The 14816-nt window shown below is 37.9% G+C and overlaps 1 protein-coding gene across 3 annotated transcripts in view; it reads left to right on the plus strand.

Moving 5' to 3' along the window:
- Positions 1–14816, plus strand: part of DACH2 (dachshund family transcription factor 2) — a 303611-nt gene that overhangs the window by 196843 nt on the left and 91952 nt on the right. For all 3 annotated transcript variants that reach the window (XM_063346550.1, XM_063346551.1, XM_063346549.1), the window contains exon 3: positions 6980–7111. In XM_063346550.1, coding sequence (XP_063202620.1) covers positions 6980–7111 — 132 coding nt within the window. The remainder of the gene's footprint in view (positions 1–6979; positions 7112–14816) is intronic.

The following is a 14816-nucleotide window of genomic DNA, read 5'->3' on the forward strand; positions in this document are numbered from 1 at the left end:
AGGTCTAGTTTCCTTTTGGAGCTGATGATAACCACCTCTGTATTCTTTCCCGTGACTTCTGAATATTTAGGACTTTGGAGTTAAAATGTTGCTCTCATGGAGTTAATTTAACATGTTTCTGGTTTAGTTTTTGATTTGTCGAGTCCTTATCTCAACTGTAATCTTTAGTCTGTGACAGCATTATGAAAGCATAAGCGGATAGTTTGAGAATTTGGATGATTATGAGCATTTGTTTAATTTGTCTTATCCTTACAGAAATCTGAGTCCTATGCATGAATTTGTCACTTTTTATATGAAAACACTTCTTGGAGTACACCACAGAGTGTAAGAATTTTCATTTTCTATTGAAAATTTTCAATGATGTGACTAAAATTGCATCAGATAGGCGTAGAAGAACATACAAATTATCTGTATAAAGTGACTGTGATCTTTTGAAAATAATACAATGGCTGACACGTCTGTCTCATGTATGCTTCCACTTTCTGAAACCTGTAGATCAAAAGTGGGGTGGTCAGTCAATCAAATATACAGAGGAAGGTAAAGGTCATAGTAGTGCAGCATACTAAAAGTATTACACATTACAGTCTTGACAAATCATTGTCATGGAATAGATTGTAAAAAAGAGCAGAAAATGTCACAAAATTAATCAATTCTCATGAGACACACTGTAAGAATGAAGCGGGGGAAAAATTAAGATAACCCTCAGTGCTCTTTGTAGTGCTGATTTTTTGGTTTCCCTCCAGTAAAGTATGCTGCAATTTTATTTGACATGAGATACAGGCTACCTTTTTGGATATGAAGTCATCTGTAAAATATGTAATTGGGTATTGCTGTGTATCAGCTTGAACATGAGTGCTCATGTTAACATAGGTTTAAGCACAAAGTCAGGATTAGAATTTCTATATACTTCAAACTGAGCCCCTTGGGCTTAGACAAGAAATCTGACAGGTCTTTGGTCATCATAACTTCATGTGGATCAAGGATATGAAATATCTCAGGTACAGAGACTTGATGGAAGATGTTCATGTTAAAAATGTTTGGATATCAGGGAGGATAAGACTAGACTATACAAAACACAGAGTTTATAACTGGGGTGAGAAGTCTAAAGAGTAGAGGCAGACGTGGGATGAAAGCATCTGGAAAGCAAACTCTCCCCATATTTTAAAGTGAACACCCAAATTTGTAAGTATCAGGATTTCTGCTACTGTCTTAGGTATGTGTGGAATTAGAGAATGGCAACGTGTTACTTCTGTGAATTATTCCATGGAGTGGCAGGGACGTTTTGGTGCGTAAAGGTTTTAATCTTGTTTATACTCATGTGAACTTTTGCATGAAATTATATTTTAGAATTAAAATAAAGTGAGTAAGCACACCCTGTTAAGCAAAAATTACTATGATTGCAAAATCAAGCCGTCAGAAATTCAGAAACATTTGTGCAACCCTAATTCTGATCCCATGAGCATTTGGCAAAGTCTTTAAATTACATTATCACATACTGGTTTTTTCCCCAGCATAGCTGCCTGGTTGGTGATAGGGAATCAATTGACCTGTGGGGGAAGCAAGGTTGTATGATGAAGAGACCTATCTGTGGGTCTGTTCCTATCTATCTGCTGCAGAAGTGGAAGCGATGTAGGGAATATTCAGGGACTATGCAAAGGCGAAGAACAAGGTCTCTCAGGTAAAGGCTGTGTGACAATTCATTGCAGAAGCAAGCTGACTGGAGCTTCTCTGGGGAAGATTAATTTCTCACAATTCCTGACAAATATGCACAATATTTGTTTGGGTTTTTTTCTCCCTCAATAAGGTTCTTTTGCCATAGTATAATTTTCTTGAGATTTTTGAGTGGTGCTGTTTAAAAATTGTAGGCCACTCAAAAATTTTAACTGTTGTCTAAAGCGTTTCACCAAGGATGATCTTCAGTATTTTCTGAACTTTCATTAGCTGAACGTGTTTAGAGAATTAATCTTTATTATCTCTTTCACTTTGAACATGTAGGAGGATAAATACTGGATAAATACTTTCAAATTTTCTACTCTAAAAATCAATTTTTGATGGGGTGCTTTCCTGTCGCAAAATGGGACAGAAAAACATGTTTTTAAAATATGGTTGTAATAACAGAACGACTGGCTGAAAGTATCAGAACAGATGAAAGAAACTCAACTGTTGTAATACATTACTTGACTATTGACTACATTTCAGCTTGGCAATAGCATGGATTTCAGTCTGGGCTCCAAAGTGTCCTCCCAGAGCCTGGGGTGGATACTCACACAACTTAGCCCATGATAAAGCTCTGCGCTCTGGCACTTATGCTGAAATCCCATCCTCTGCCAGCCGTGGGCAATTACTCACTAAATTCTTTCTTTACAGTCTCTCAGATGTTTCGCGTTGATGGATTATTATGGTAGCCATGATGTCTTTGAACAGCCATTGAAAACAGAACATGCACTAGACCTAAAACTTTCTACTGTTTACGGTTGAGCCAGTTTACAGAAATGGAAAAAATCTGCAATAATAGGCCCTACATGTTTGGACCTGTCTCCAAACTGCTCTGACATTTTGGCCATTTTAATGTTCTTACTCAAGAATTTGGTTTCAGTCCTTCGTGTTAATAGCTGGGTTTTACCTACCTGTTTATCTCTAAAGGAAGATGATTCATTTTGGCTACAAAGAAGCCTCCACTTTCTAATGTGAATGTTTAAATTAATTAGTAAATTCTTGCAGGCGTTCTGAAAACTGTGAAGTAGATTATATGTATTTATCATAGAATAGTTTGGGTTGGAAGGGACATTTAAAGGTCACCTAGTCCAACCCCCCTGCAATGAGCAGGGACATTTTCAACTAGATCAGGTTGCTTACAGCCCCATCCAACCTGACTTTGAATTTTTCCAGGGATGGGGCCTCCACCACCTCTCTGGGCAACCTGTGCCAGTGTTTCACCACCCTCATTCTAAAAAAATTTCTTCCTTATATCTAGTCTCAGTCTTCCCTCTTTTAGTTTAAAGCCACTACCCCTTGTCCTATCACAATAGGCCCTGCTAAAAAGTTTGTCCCTATCTTTCCTGTAGGCCCCCTTTAAGTACTGAAAGGCTGCAGTAAGGTCTCCCTTGAGCCTTCTTGTCGCCTGACTGAAGAAACTCAATTCTTTCAGTCTGTCCTCATAGGAGAGGTTCTCCATCCCTCTAATCATCTTCGTGGCCTTCCTCTGGACTTGCTCCAAGAGGTCCATGTCCTTCTTATGATGGGGGCCCTAGAGCTGGATGCAGTACTCCCGGTGAGGTCTCACCGGATCAGAGTAGAAGGGCAGTATCACCTCCCTTGACCTGCTGGCCACACTTCTTTTGATGCAGCCCAGGATGTGGTTGGCCTTCTGGGCTGTGAGCGCATATTGTTGGCTCATAGCCAGCTTTTCAGCCACCAGTACCCCCAAGTCCTTCTGGGCAGCGCTGCTCTCAATTCCTTCATCCCCCCCCAGCCTGTATGGATACTGGGGGTTTCCCCTCGTCCAGGTGCGGGACCCTGCACTTGGCCTTGTTGAACCTCATGAGGTTCACTTCTTGAGCTTTATTTTTATTAATTTCCTTATTGAAGAAAATGGGAAAGAAAGCATATCCTTTTCAGTCTTCCAAGGCCTAATTTATTGTATGTTTCAGAATTGTTTTCACTGTTTGCAATATGGTATCTCATATTAACATTTCATACTACCAGATGTTTCATTATTCCTGTTTTAGCACATCATACTTGACCCATAGCAGCTTTGAATGCAAATAACAAACAAGCGGATGCACAATGCTTTACTGTTAGACTGAAATAATATGGCAAGGCTAAACTGGTTTTCATTTTTACTTTTGAATATTATTAATTGCAAAGTGTTGACTGTTAATTTAATGAAATGTTTTGTTTTAATAGAAGACCATTCTTCAGTTCACTGACTCACCATTTCATTTAATTAATTGCAAACCCCAAGATTTGATTACTCATAGTTCTCTTTTAGTTAATTTACTTGTTCACAGTTTTGACAGAAAAGCTTTCAAACTAATATGAAGGGGGGGCACAGCCTAATTAAGGAACTGAAAAAAATAGCTGTAGCCGGAGTACAAGATTAGCAGATACTCAGGGTCACCTTAAAATGCTGAAAGTCCTTGTATTTACCATCAAAATCCAGTTTTCAATGACTGGACATTACTTAAACATGGAGGATTCACTTGTATACAAGACACTCTGGGTACCTCAGTGTGGGAATACAATTGAGTTTTGGTTTCTTATGTCTCCAAGAAGGTATTTGCTAATCAGTGATGTTTACTTGAAGGAAGAGACACTGTCCCCTTGTTGTCTGGTGCTCAGGGAAGCTGGTGGGTTCAGCACCGCCCTGTAATGGGAAACTGGCCTTGGGGGGGGGGGGGATACACTTCAAATGACCTTGAGTTGTGATCTTTGGGCCATGCAGTGAAAAGGCTTTGGTTTTGGTTGAAATAATTCCTGAGACTTCACAGAGGAATAAGCTTCAGTAGTCTCTGCGTCTGCACAGGGGATATTTGAGTAAACAATTAACCACTAACTTTAATAGATGCAGACAAGGGATGGAGAATCCTCTCTGCTCTTCACACCCTCTCAGGTACCACAAGTACCTTGGCTTTAGGAGCAGAGGACGTGTTCGGTGGGGCCAGCCCTCACAGAAGCAACCAAGCCTCACGGTACATTCAGGTCTGTTCCATCTCCAGTGCCCCACAAGCAGCGGGTCTTCCCCAGGGTGATGTGGCATGCCATGTTGAGTAAGCTGAGCATGGTTCTAATTTGGATCAAAACCCTTAATTTGCAAGCTGTTTGGTGCTTAGGTGTATTTTAACTGTGACTCAAAATATAATACAATAATTTTACTTCAGTGCAACCTGAGCGTAAAGTGTGCTGGTTTGTGTGTCCTTGAAAGGTTATTTCAGGGCTAAATTCATGTGTTGTACAGCAGAGCTATGCAGACTTGTCAAAGGGGAGAGTACACAGTGTCCTGACAAAACTGAAATTACGGAGTGAAGATTACTAATGGCAGTTGGTTGTTTTGCCATATGCACGATGCAGGTGTACCTGAGTGCACACCATCACAATCTGTTATGCAGTTGTAATCAAGATTCATATGTAGAGAGCTGACCCAGAACATGACTACGATGTTTCTGCGTTAGCGCTGATGTGTCTTAAAGATCCCTACCAGCTCTTCAAGGAGCCGCTGTCTTTCAGCCAAGGCGACTGGTGGGTTGTGGGCTCCTGTTAGCAGGACTAGCTCCACCGTCCACATGGCCGCTAGCAGTTTTGAAAACAAATCATTGCAACTGTGATGAGACTCTTGCTTTTTTGTTGTTGTTGTTAGTATTGTAAAGGTTGTATGTGTTTGATAATAAGTGGTACATAGTTTATTTCCTGGGTGTTCAGTGATTGATCACACCTGGCAGAAGATAACTGAAGGAAGGAAAATCTGAAGTGTAAATGGAGAGAAAAAAACGGAAGCTTTGAAGTATGTAATCCAGGATGTCGGTGTTCATAGTGACCCTTTTTTTTTTTCTATTTTTTTTTTTAAGGTGAAAGTAGAGGGATATGTGTATATGTTACAGCAGTTTTCAAGTACATTTTTCAAAGTGGGGTGCTCTAAGTGAGATTTTGCTGCTGATAATGATTCATTCAAGAAGATGGAAATAGTTCTTCAGTTCTTTGTCAGTTGAAGAATAGCACTCATTGCCACAGCCAGCCAGAGCTGAGTCAATTATGAAAAGGAGTTTTATTAATAGTTAAATTAAATAGTAACTTCAGTAACGTTAGCCGCAGCAGTACCCTTAATTGAAGATTATGCCAGTGGGTGATTTGCTGTACGTTTTCTTCCATCGTTTCAATCAGTAGCACGCCCTTACTGCTGAAACCATTTGCCTTAACCTCAATTTTATTAGCTTTCAGAAATGCTGAAGAATTAGTACATTGTTTTCTAAAGTGCCTCATACAGTCAGATTCTGGGGCTTTTACTGCTATCACAATTCAAGTAAGAAATTATATTGACTGGGGAATAAGTGAACGAGAGTATAAAAACTTTGCTAATACTGAGCTTAGAGATAGTATTGGCTATATCTGCTTCAAGTTTATGCCTGACTGCTCAGGATCTTCAGGCTGTAGTGCTTTCTACATCATGACTGTGCTTTACTCTTTAAACTTTTAATACTGAAGTAGAGTGACTTTGGTGTGGCAGATGGCACAGCATAGATTTATGATACATCACTGTTTTTTGGCTGTTGTCCTTATGGCAGCTGTGTCTGGTTAGGGAGCTCAAAAGTGCCTGACAATAATTACCTTTAATTTCTGCAGGCAGCATCATGGTGATTTTGGGACTGTTTATTCTTTTCTGTTTGTTCCTCGGTACCCTTTCTGCCTTAGTTATGCTTCTGATACAACTGCTCAGTAGAAGTTTGGGGTTTGGGTGGGTTTTTTGTGCGTTTTGTTGTGTTTGTTTTTAATATGCTACCTTGGGTAATCTTTTTGTCTTGTCTTTTCACTGATCATTTGACTATATAATATAATAGTACAGCATTGATTGTTCCATGTTAATTGGCTTCGAAGTGTTGAAATTAATGAGTACTGTATCTTACTAGTGTACTTGGAAATTTTGTAGCAGCTAAATAAGTCAAGCAGATCGTGATCAAAGTGACAGGAAATAATATTTAAAAGTATAATCAAAAGGTATACCATTAAATAAATATTTCTTTATGCTATCCATGTAAAAAAAAATAAAAAGAAACATAAAAGAATTAAAAAAAGAATCCTTAGGATGGTGTACTGAAACAACTTGACTTTAAAATAGTGTTCAGAATAACATTACATAACTGAACTAAGAATGTGTATTGAATTTATGTGACTTATTCTCACTGAAGGGAATTGGTTTGTTCTTCCTATTTTTCAGTGGTGCATTGTATGGTGTGATACTGCATTTTATTTATTTATATTTTTCCAGGTCTGACAGCAGCTGCCATGGCAGAGGCTATGAAGTTACAGAAAATGAAACTTATGGCAATGAATAGCCTTCATGGAAGTGGAAGTCAAAATGGAACAGAATCAGAAAATGAAGAACTTAATTCTAATGCAGGTAAGTAATGCTGTGCGTGTGAGCTATAGGGGAGCTCTTAACACCTGTTTTTGTGCATGGAAAAAAAAAATCAAAAATCCGTCTCAAATGCTTGAGCTCTTTTATTTTGTAAGCTTTGCTCTGCCAGTCAAAATTACTGCACCCATTCCTGCCGTATTCCTTCAGTTTGCCTCCTAATGGCCATCTTCATTAATTTTTTAAAAAACATTGGTGAAGGATTGTTTTCATTATGTTAGAATACAGACATTTTAAACTGTTCCCGAAATATATTTGTAGTAATAAAAGACTTCTCTATTGGCAATAATACAGTGAGTCTAGGGTTCTGCTGTAAATGATGGAAAGTTTCCAAAACATCAGGTTGTTGGAACTCATTATTGAGTTCCACAGTTCACTGGAGAAAGGTAAAGTATAGAAGGCTAAATCACAAACTTGCTGGTTTTTCTGCATTTTGTTCTTTCCTTGAATGGATATTTGCAAACCACAGCTATGAAGGAGAGTCATGATAAATGTTTGTTATGGCCTACCTGGCTGGAATAACCTTGGGTAGAAGGCACTGACACTGAACACGTGTTCAGTCTATACTGCTATACGCATTAGTATAAACTTGAAATAAGCTCCCCGAGTCCCAGCTCCACAAGAATAGGGTTCAAAGTCTTAGTCAGAAATGGATCCTTTGAAGAGGATATCTGCTTTGTTTATTCTAGTGTTCTTTTCAGGTAAATAGAAGAGACTTTTACTGGGATAGTGTAGAGACCCTAGAATAAGATAGATCTGTTTTGTCTCAGAGAACTGATAGATACAATAAGAGCGGGTTCACTTGGACTCACTTTTTTTGCTGCAAACAATCCTACAGTACACTCTTACCATTTTGGAAACTTATACATCCTTTGTTTTCATTATCAATTCAAGAACAGAGGCATTGTCTGATCCCTCGTTGCATTCAGATCTCCCATCGGCATTCATACGTCTCTGAAGTCACACATGCGTCTCTAAAGACGAAGCCGCTCTAACAGTTTGCTTGCTTGGATGGTGTATAGTGTATATGCATTGTACCATCAAAATGGTAATTTATTAGACCAATAAAGCAGCAGCTGGGAGGTCTTAGACTCATTTTCTAAAGGAATAACTTTGAATTCATGACAAATTATGCACAAAGCAGTCTTTCCAAAAGTGGTATTGCCTTTTGCTAATTTTGTGTACTCATCTGTATTGAAGAAATCTGGCTTCTAATTCATGCATTAAACCCTTCCACAGCTTTCTATTATGTAGGATATGTATTTCTTATTCACCTCTCAGACCCTAATCAATTAGTGCATATTGAATTCAGAAAAAAAGCACTGAAAAAACATATTTAGTTTGTGTAACTCTTATAATCTGTATATAGTTCAAAATGAATTATGAAGTTTCACTAAATGCTAAGAAATGTGACTGAAGATAGAATTCCTACAGAAAAGCAAGGAAGCTTCATACAGAAAAGATGTAGGGTTAGCATTAGGGTTTTTTAAAGCTGTTGCACAAAAGCTTGCTAATTTGAATGTTCATGGTTTCATTTGTTACCTGATATGGCAGATTTTATATACTTCTTATGGGGAGAATATACAGTACTTTTAATATTTTAGGTACCTTGTTGACAAGTTTTTTGGGGAACTATCATACCAGCCTTTCGACAATACGTCAAGAGTATGCATATTAAATGAAAGTTTTCTATGGTTTAGCAATTCAATGAGTTCAACAACTGACTCAATACCAATTTAAATATTTGGAAAAATTCCTGCTGACTTTAGCTGGTTGCAGTGAGGCCCAAGGATAAGGATATGGTGTCAGTTATGTGAAGTTCTTTTCTCAATTCTTTCCTCTTTTGATTGCCTAATTCAGTAAAATTGCCAAGAGCAGATTTTCTGGATCGAGTGCCAATGTTGCTTGCTTCTTTAAGAAAAAGAACTACTACTAATCATATTAAAATCACAATTTCCCCTCTTTTTACTATCTGCAGTGCCAGCACTAGGATCGTTTGCATGTTTTCTGTCTTTATTGGAGGATCATTTTTTAAAGATTTACATTAAGCAGGTACAGCAGGATGTGTGAAAAAGGAAAACCAAAATGAATGGAATGTAAAACTTAACTATACATTTCACTATATAAAATAACTGAGGAATTATCAGATATTCACTATAGAAAACTCATGAGGGAATGACGTGGGGCATGAAGAGAGTGGGCATTTTGTTTAGAAGTTGATACACACTTTGTAACTTTGATTCACTGTGAAGAGAACACCATGATAATTCCATCTGCATGAAACCTTTACCAAATATTTGTTTTGCTCTAGACTCTTACAGCTTAAATGACTATTAAAAACAAAATGGGGATGCGAAATGAGAAAGAAAATTGAATTTTGAAAATTTTTTTACTAAGAGGAGGTAAAAAGGAGCAGAGCAAAGGACTCAGAAGCCTCGTAAGTGAGAAAAACATTTTATTTTAGGAGAGCGACCTACAGTTTCTTTGATTTGAGGTTGTGTTTAATAGCTTCTGTAATGGCTGCAACATGACTCTGCATCTAGATTTCAGCATGAATAACAACCTGTTCGTGTTTCATTTAGCTCCAAATGAGAAATTCTGTCTTTTATTGTTTTAGGAAATTAGTCTGTGTACTATTGCTCCTGGAACTTTATAATTAATCACTAAAGGTTATGGCTGTGGAGAGTTTGTGGGAAATAGATGTCTGAATGATTATAACTGTAGCTGTCAAATCAGAAATATAGTTATGCAGAGCAGAAGACCTTTTGCTTCCTTTGATTTTTATGTTTTTTTTCTTTTTACTGTAACAAAGACTTGAAGGGTTGCAGTTTTACTTAAAAAACTCCTATAGAGATTGTTGGTTTTTTACCTCACTGTTACACATTGACTTCCTTTGGGGAGCATAAGGTACAATGCCATCGAATATTTCACAATAAGACATGTGCTTTCCTCCTGCTTTTCATAGTCCGATAGATGAGTGGAATAGTCTCTTTTGATGTTCCTTGTTTTGAGTTAAAATGTAATTGATCAGTATTAAGTCCTGAAAGTTTCTTGACAGATTTTTTGGAAGTGTGTCATTATATGCAGGCCATTAGTATAGTAAAAAAGTGGTGAGGATGTCATGTCATATTCATTTCAATCCCCATCTGTATCTGTTGAAGTCAGTCTGAAATAATTTTGGATTTGCTTCTCTAGTAATACCTAGAATGTCACTTCTGTTCTTTCTTTTCTCTGTATGTGTGCACCTATCATGATGGAACTTTTTCAAGAATTTCTGTATCTGAAGCCAAAACTCATGCTATCAATTTAAAATCTGAACTCATAACTCTCAGGATCACTGACTGTAATTCCTCAGATATTGTGTTGTCCTCTAGAAAATTACAGTTGTGGAATTGAATCTTACAAGTGTGTCTAAGGAAGTGGGGAGTAAATGTGCCACATTTCTTGCTTCTAGTTCAGCTGGTATGCTTTTGCCATCAGGTCCTACCTACCTCCTTTGTGTGATATTACAATAATCTCAGTAATGGTGGATTTTAGTACTGGAATACTCTAAATAACTTATTTTTAAAAAGTGCTGCAAGAGACAATACTGAAACTGTGGAAAAAAAATACAAAAAAAATTTGCACATACTTTTTAATTGAAGTAATGCATTAGTTCACAGGGCTGTGAAGAATGTTGTTATACATTTGAACATTAATGTCCTCCTTCCACTCTCTGCAGAAGAGAAAGAGATTTTTTCTGCACCTTCCTACTCATCATATGAAGTGTTGAAGCAAACTTCTCAGGCAGTTGAAAATCTCATATTTAATCTGGCACTGTAGGTTCTGTAGGTTCTCTGGCCCCACAGTCCATCCGATCTGTGCTAGCTGTTCCTTGTGGCTTAGTGTCTGTCTCCATCTTCTTGTAAGATCTGGAAAAGAAGGCTGAATTTAGAGAACTGCGTAGTTGGGGACATAGGTGCCTGGAAGTGGGAGAAATTAATCCCTCTGAAATCTCTAATTCCCAATGGCCATAAATCTTTCATAATCCTATTCCTCCTTTTCGGCTAGTCCATGTGAGTCCTTGGAGGTGAGACAGTTTGTTGATGGCAATCAGTGCAGTGCACACATCTGAGGATTGCCTTGAGTCCGGAAGGTTGCCATAGGTAAGGCAAGTCATGCTGTAAAGCATGACCGATAATATGTGCCAGGAGTGATGTGGTCTTTCATATTCCACTTCAGAAAATGAGTAAGATCAAGGGCTAGAAGCTGGCAGCTGAAGCCAGGTATGCTGGATGCGTGTGCAGATCTCTCAAAGCCCAGCCACGTAATCAATTTTGTTGTTCTATAGAAATAAGATAAACAAAACCTCTCTGGTTGCACAAAAGTGTTTGTAAAGATCATCTGTATCATCATCGTGCAATACTAATATTGGGTGAAGTATGTTCTGGAAATTAGCATATAATTGCCTAGGGAAATTTGAAACTTATTTGAAATAAGAGCTTTTTTTTTTTTAATAGCGTAGCAGCTGGTAATTTGTACAAGTATGTGATAGAACTAGAATTTGAGGGATAGATTGCAAAATACAGTATTGGTGATATTACTTGAACATCCTTTAAGCTGCATAAGCAAGAAGGATCAGTGCATAGCAAGCTGCGACAGTACCTGTTTGTACAAAACCTCAGTGCAAAGAATAAAGCAGTTATTTCCTTCTGTTGGCTTTTGGAGTTAGCACGCATGATTTAATAAATGTGTTTTGCTTTCCCAAGAGAGATATCAAACAGTACTAAGTGTTTCAGTGGTATTTCCTTAGGAAGTCAAAATGTTATTCTGTATGTAGAGTCTTGTTGCTTAATTTCCAGACAAGGAGCTAAGTTAGGCAGAAAAGAAAGGAAAAACACCCTAGCTTTTGGTATATGAGGATCAGAGAAAAAGCTCTTCATAGAAGAAAAAAAAAACTGTTATCTTTTTATCCTTTTTTCCCTTCAGTACCTGCCATGCAGTTTTCTCATAAATGCAAACATCCTTCACAATCTGTTTAAAAAACCACAAATACATCACTCAGAGGAATATTTAAGGAACCATCAGGAGGGAAAAAACTCATTGGTTTAATGGAATGCTGTCAAGGAAAATCAGCATCACAAACGACACCGGGGCAGAATTGATACTTTTGCACTGACATGTTAAAAGAAAATCCCATGCATTATTTAGAAAACCCAGAAATCTGTCAGCTGTATGATTGCCGAGTTAGCAGAAGCAGGAGGATGCTGCTCAAGTTGAAAAGAAACGCGTAGGCACAGATCCATATTGTAACCTTTCATGTTCTCCACCCACCATGAATACCCAGCTATTACACGGTCAGCATTTTTTAGTTTTTCTCTTTTAAAATTTTCAAGTGCTTGAAAAGTCAAAAGAGGTAGGTCTTTTATTCTAAAAAGCAGGATGCCGAGGCTGTTATTTTACTGTAAAAGTGAAAATGACAAGACCAGAGAACAGATTTTTTTTAATCCTTGAGTGCTGTGCAGACTTCATGAAGTCATTTTTCCTGTTGTTAAAGCAAGTATTTTTGTGTTACATGAGCAGAGTTATTGTTTCACACATGATAATTTTTTTAAAGAACACAAAACATTTGTGCCATTTGAAAAATATAACCAGTCAAAACTACTATCAATATTTCTAGAATCAGTCGAAAAACTAGTGAAGCATACATACATTTAATTTTCTTTAATTGTCCTTTTGCCAGGAGGAATATATACAGTCTTGAAGTAAGAAAGAATTTAATATGTTTTGTTTTCTGTGCCATCTCATCCAAAAACTAGGCTTGTTTGACTCCAGTCCTAGCAGATCTATTAAAACATTTCATCCTAAAAATTGAGGCATCTGTTCTATTTTTTTAAACATGTACCTGCATTGGTCATGATGAGTCTGAAGATACTTGCTTTTCACGCTGGAAGCTGAGACTAGGATATAGCAGCTAAGTGGACCTCTCTGTTCCCGAAGTGGTGAAGTGCCGTGAGCTGCTAGTCCACAGCCATCGAACACAAATGGATAGAGCACCAGGATAGGTAGGATAGATAGGAAAGAGGATGACATTTTTGATGTGACCTTTTTCCCTCAGGCATGCAGATGATGTTGTACTGTGAGTGTGGCTCATGGTATAATACGTATCATACAGCCGATTGGACCGGGCTGGGACATAGGCAGTGGTGGTCAGGGTCATGCAGAGACACAGCTTAAAAGGTCTCCTGGAGATCAGAAATGATTTCAAGCACTTCACAGCTCCTGTTCAGCCCATCAGTCTGGGATGCGTTTCTCTGGGGGAGGCTGGACGCTGGATTAGGGCTGTGCCATGTGTGCGTCTGAACAAAAAAAAACAACTTCTGAAGACCCTGTACTAGACATTGGTGCTTCAGGGCTGACTCACAGCGCACATGCGAGGGAGCAGCATGCTGAAGTCTCATGTACGAATGAGGCTCCCCTAGGTAATGAAGGCATCTATGGCCCCATAGGTGCCTGGCTATGAGGACAAGCTCTGCATAAGTGTGTTTATCCCAAGGCCATAATACCTGAAGAAGATGAGTGATGAAATTCAGTGGCTTTCAGGATGTGCTTCCATACATAGGTTTGGAGGTGTGGTTTCTTGGAAATTTCTTGAACCCACTTGCAATTGATATCTATGAAATCATAAGCTTCCTTTTTCAGTGAAAACAGAGTGAAGGAACTAAAACACTGACGTAACACTGAGGCTATAAACAGCTTTACCCATTGCTGCTTGTCAGAAAATGTCCATGGCTGCTGAATGATACAGAGCAATCACTTCCCTGCAGATAATTTAAGTAAGGCTTTCCTGGAGCCAGTAACTGATAATTCTGGAGGAAAATGTCGATGTGCTGTTTTCTTTTTTCAAGATATAGCTCCTCAAACATTAGGCAGGAAGTGATAAGCTGTTTATTTGGTTTGGTTGTATGATGTTTGTATTCTGCTGCATTCTCTTCTATTTCTTCCTAATGGTGGTGGCTTTCATGGGCCCTCTCAATTATCCTGAGAATCCAGTCTCCGTGTGTGAAGCTTGGAAACAGGATACACATATATCTATTTCTTTGGCAAATCAGTGTTTTATTTGAGAGTGAATATCAGTGGCTCGGTTTCTGTTGTGTTACCCCACCACTGGGCATGATTTTAGGATACTTTAGTGAACCGTAGTTTAGTGGAGTTTTGTTTCTTATCTGTAAACTATTTTAAGGTCCCACTTTCAATAGATTCTTAAGTGGTTACCTATTGAATGCATGTCAGTACTTTAACTGTCTTTTTAAAAAGTATTCTTATTTGTTTAAATATGAATGTAAATACTTTATAGTAAATGTATATGATTCACACATAAATGTTGATTCATCAGCTAGTATTTACATATTTGTATTGACTGACACCCAACTCTGAGAAATACGAAGTAGCTCTGGCTGTAGTTTTGAAGCTAATAAAGGAAATATAACTTTGGACAACTTCTGAAAATTAAATTCTCTGTGCTTTTCTTTTTAAAACATAGTTTTCTTTGAGAGGAATTCCTGGTTTTGATGCTTGTGAAATTAATGATGAGGAAAAATTAATTAATGCTTATATAACATCATAAGCTAATATAAACTACTTTAAAGATCAAGCAAATGTAGGTATTATATAGACTTCTTTTTAGAAAAGTTCATGTTAAATGTCTAAG

Source organism: Chroicocephalus ridibundus, chromosome 9 (genome assembly GCF_963924245.1).
Source record: "Chroicocephalus ridibundus chromosome 9, bChrRid1.1, whole genome shotgun sequence".
Taxonomy (NCBI): domain Eukaryota; kingdom Metazoa; phylum Chordata; class Aves; order Charadriiformes; family Laridae; genus Chroicocephalus; species Chroicocephalus ridibundus.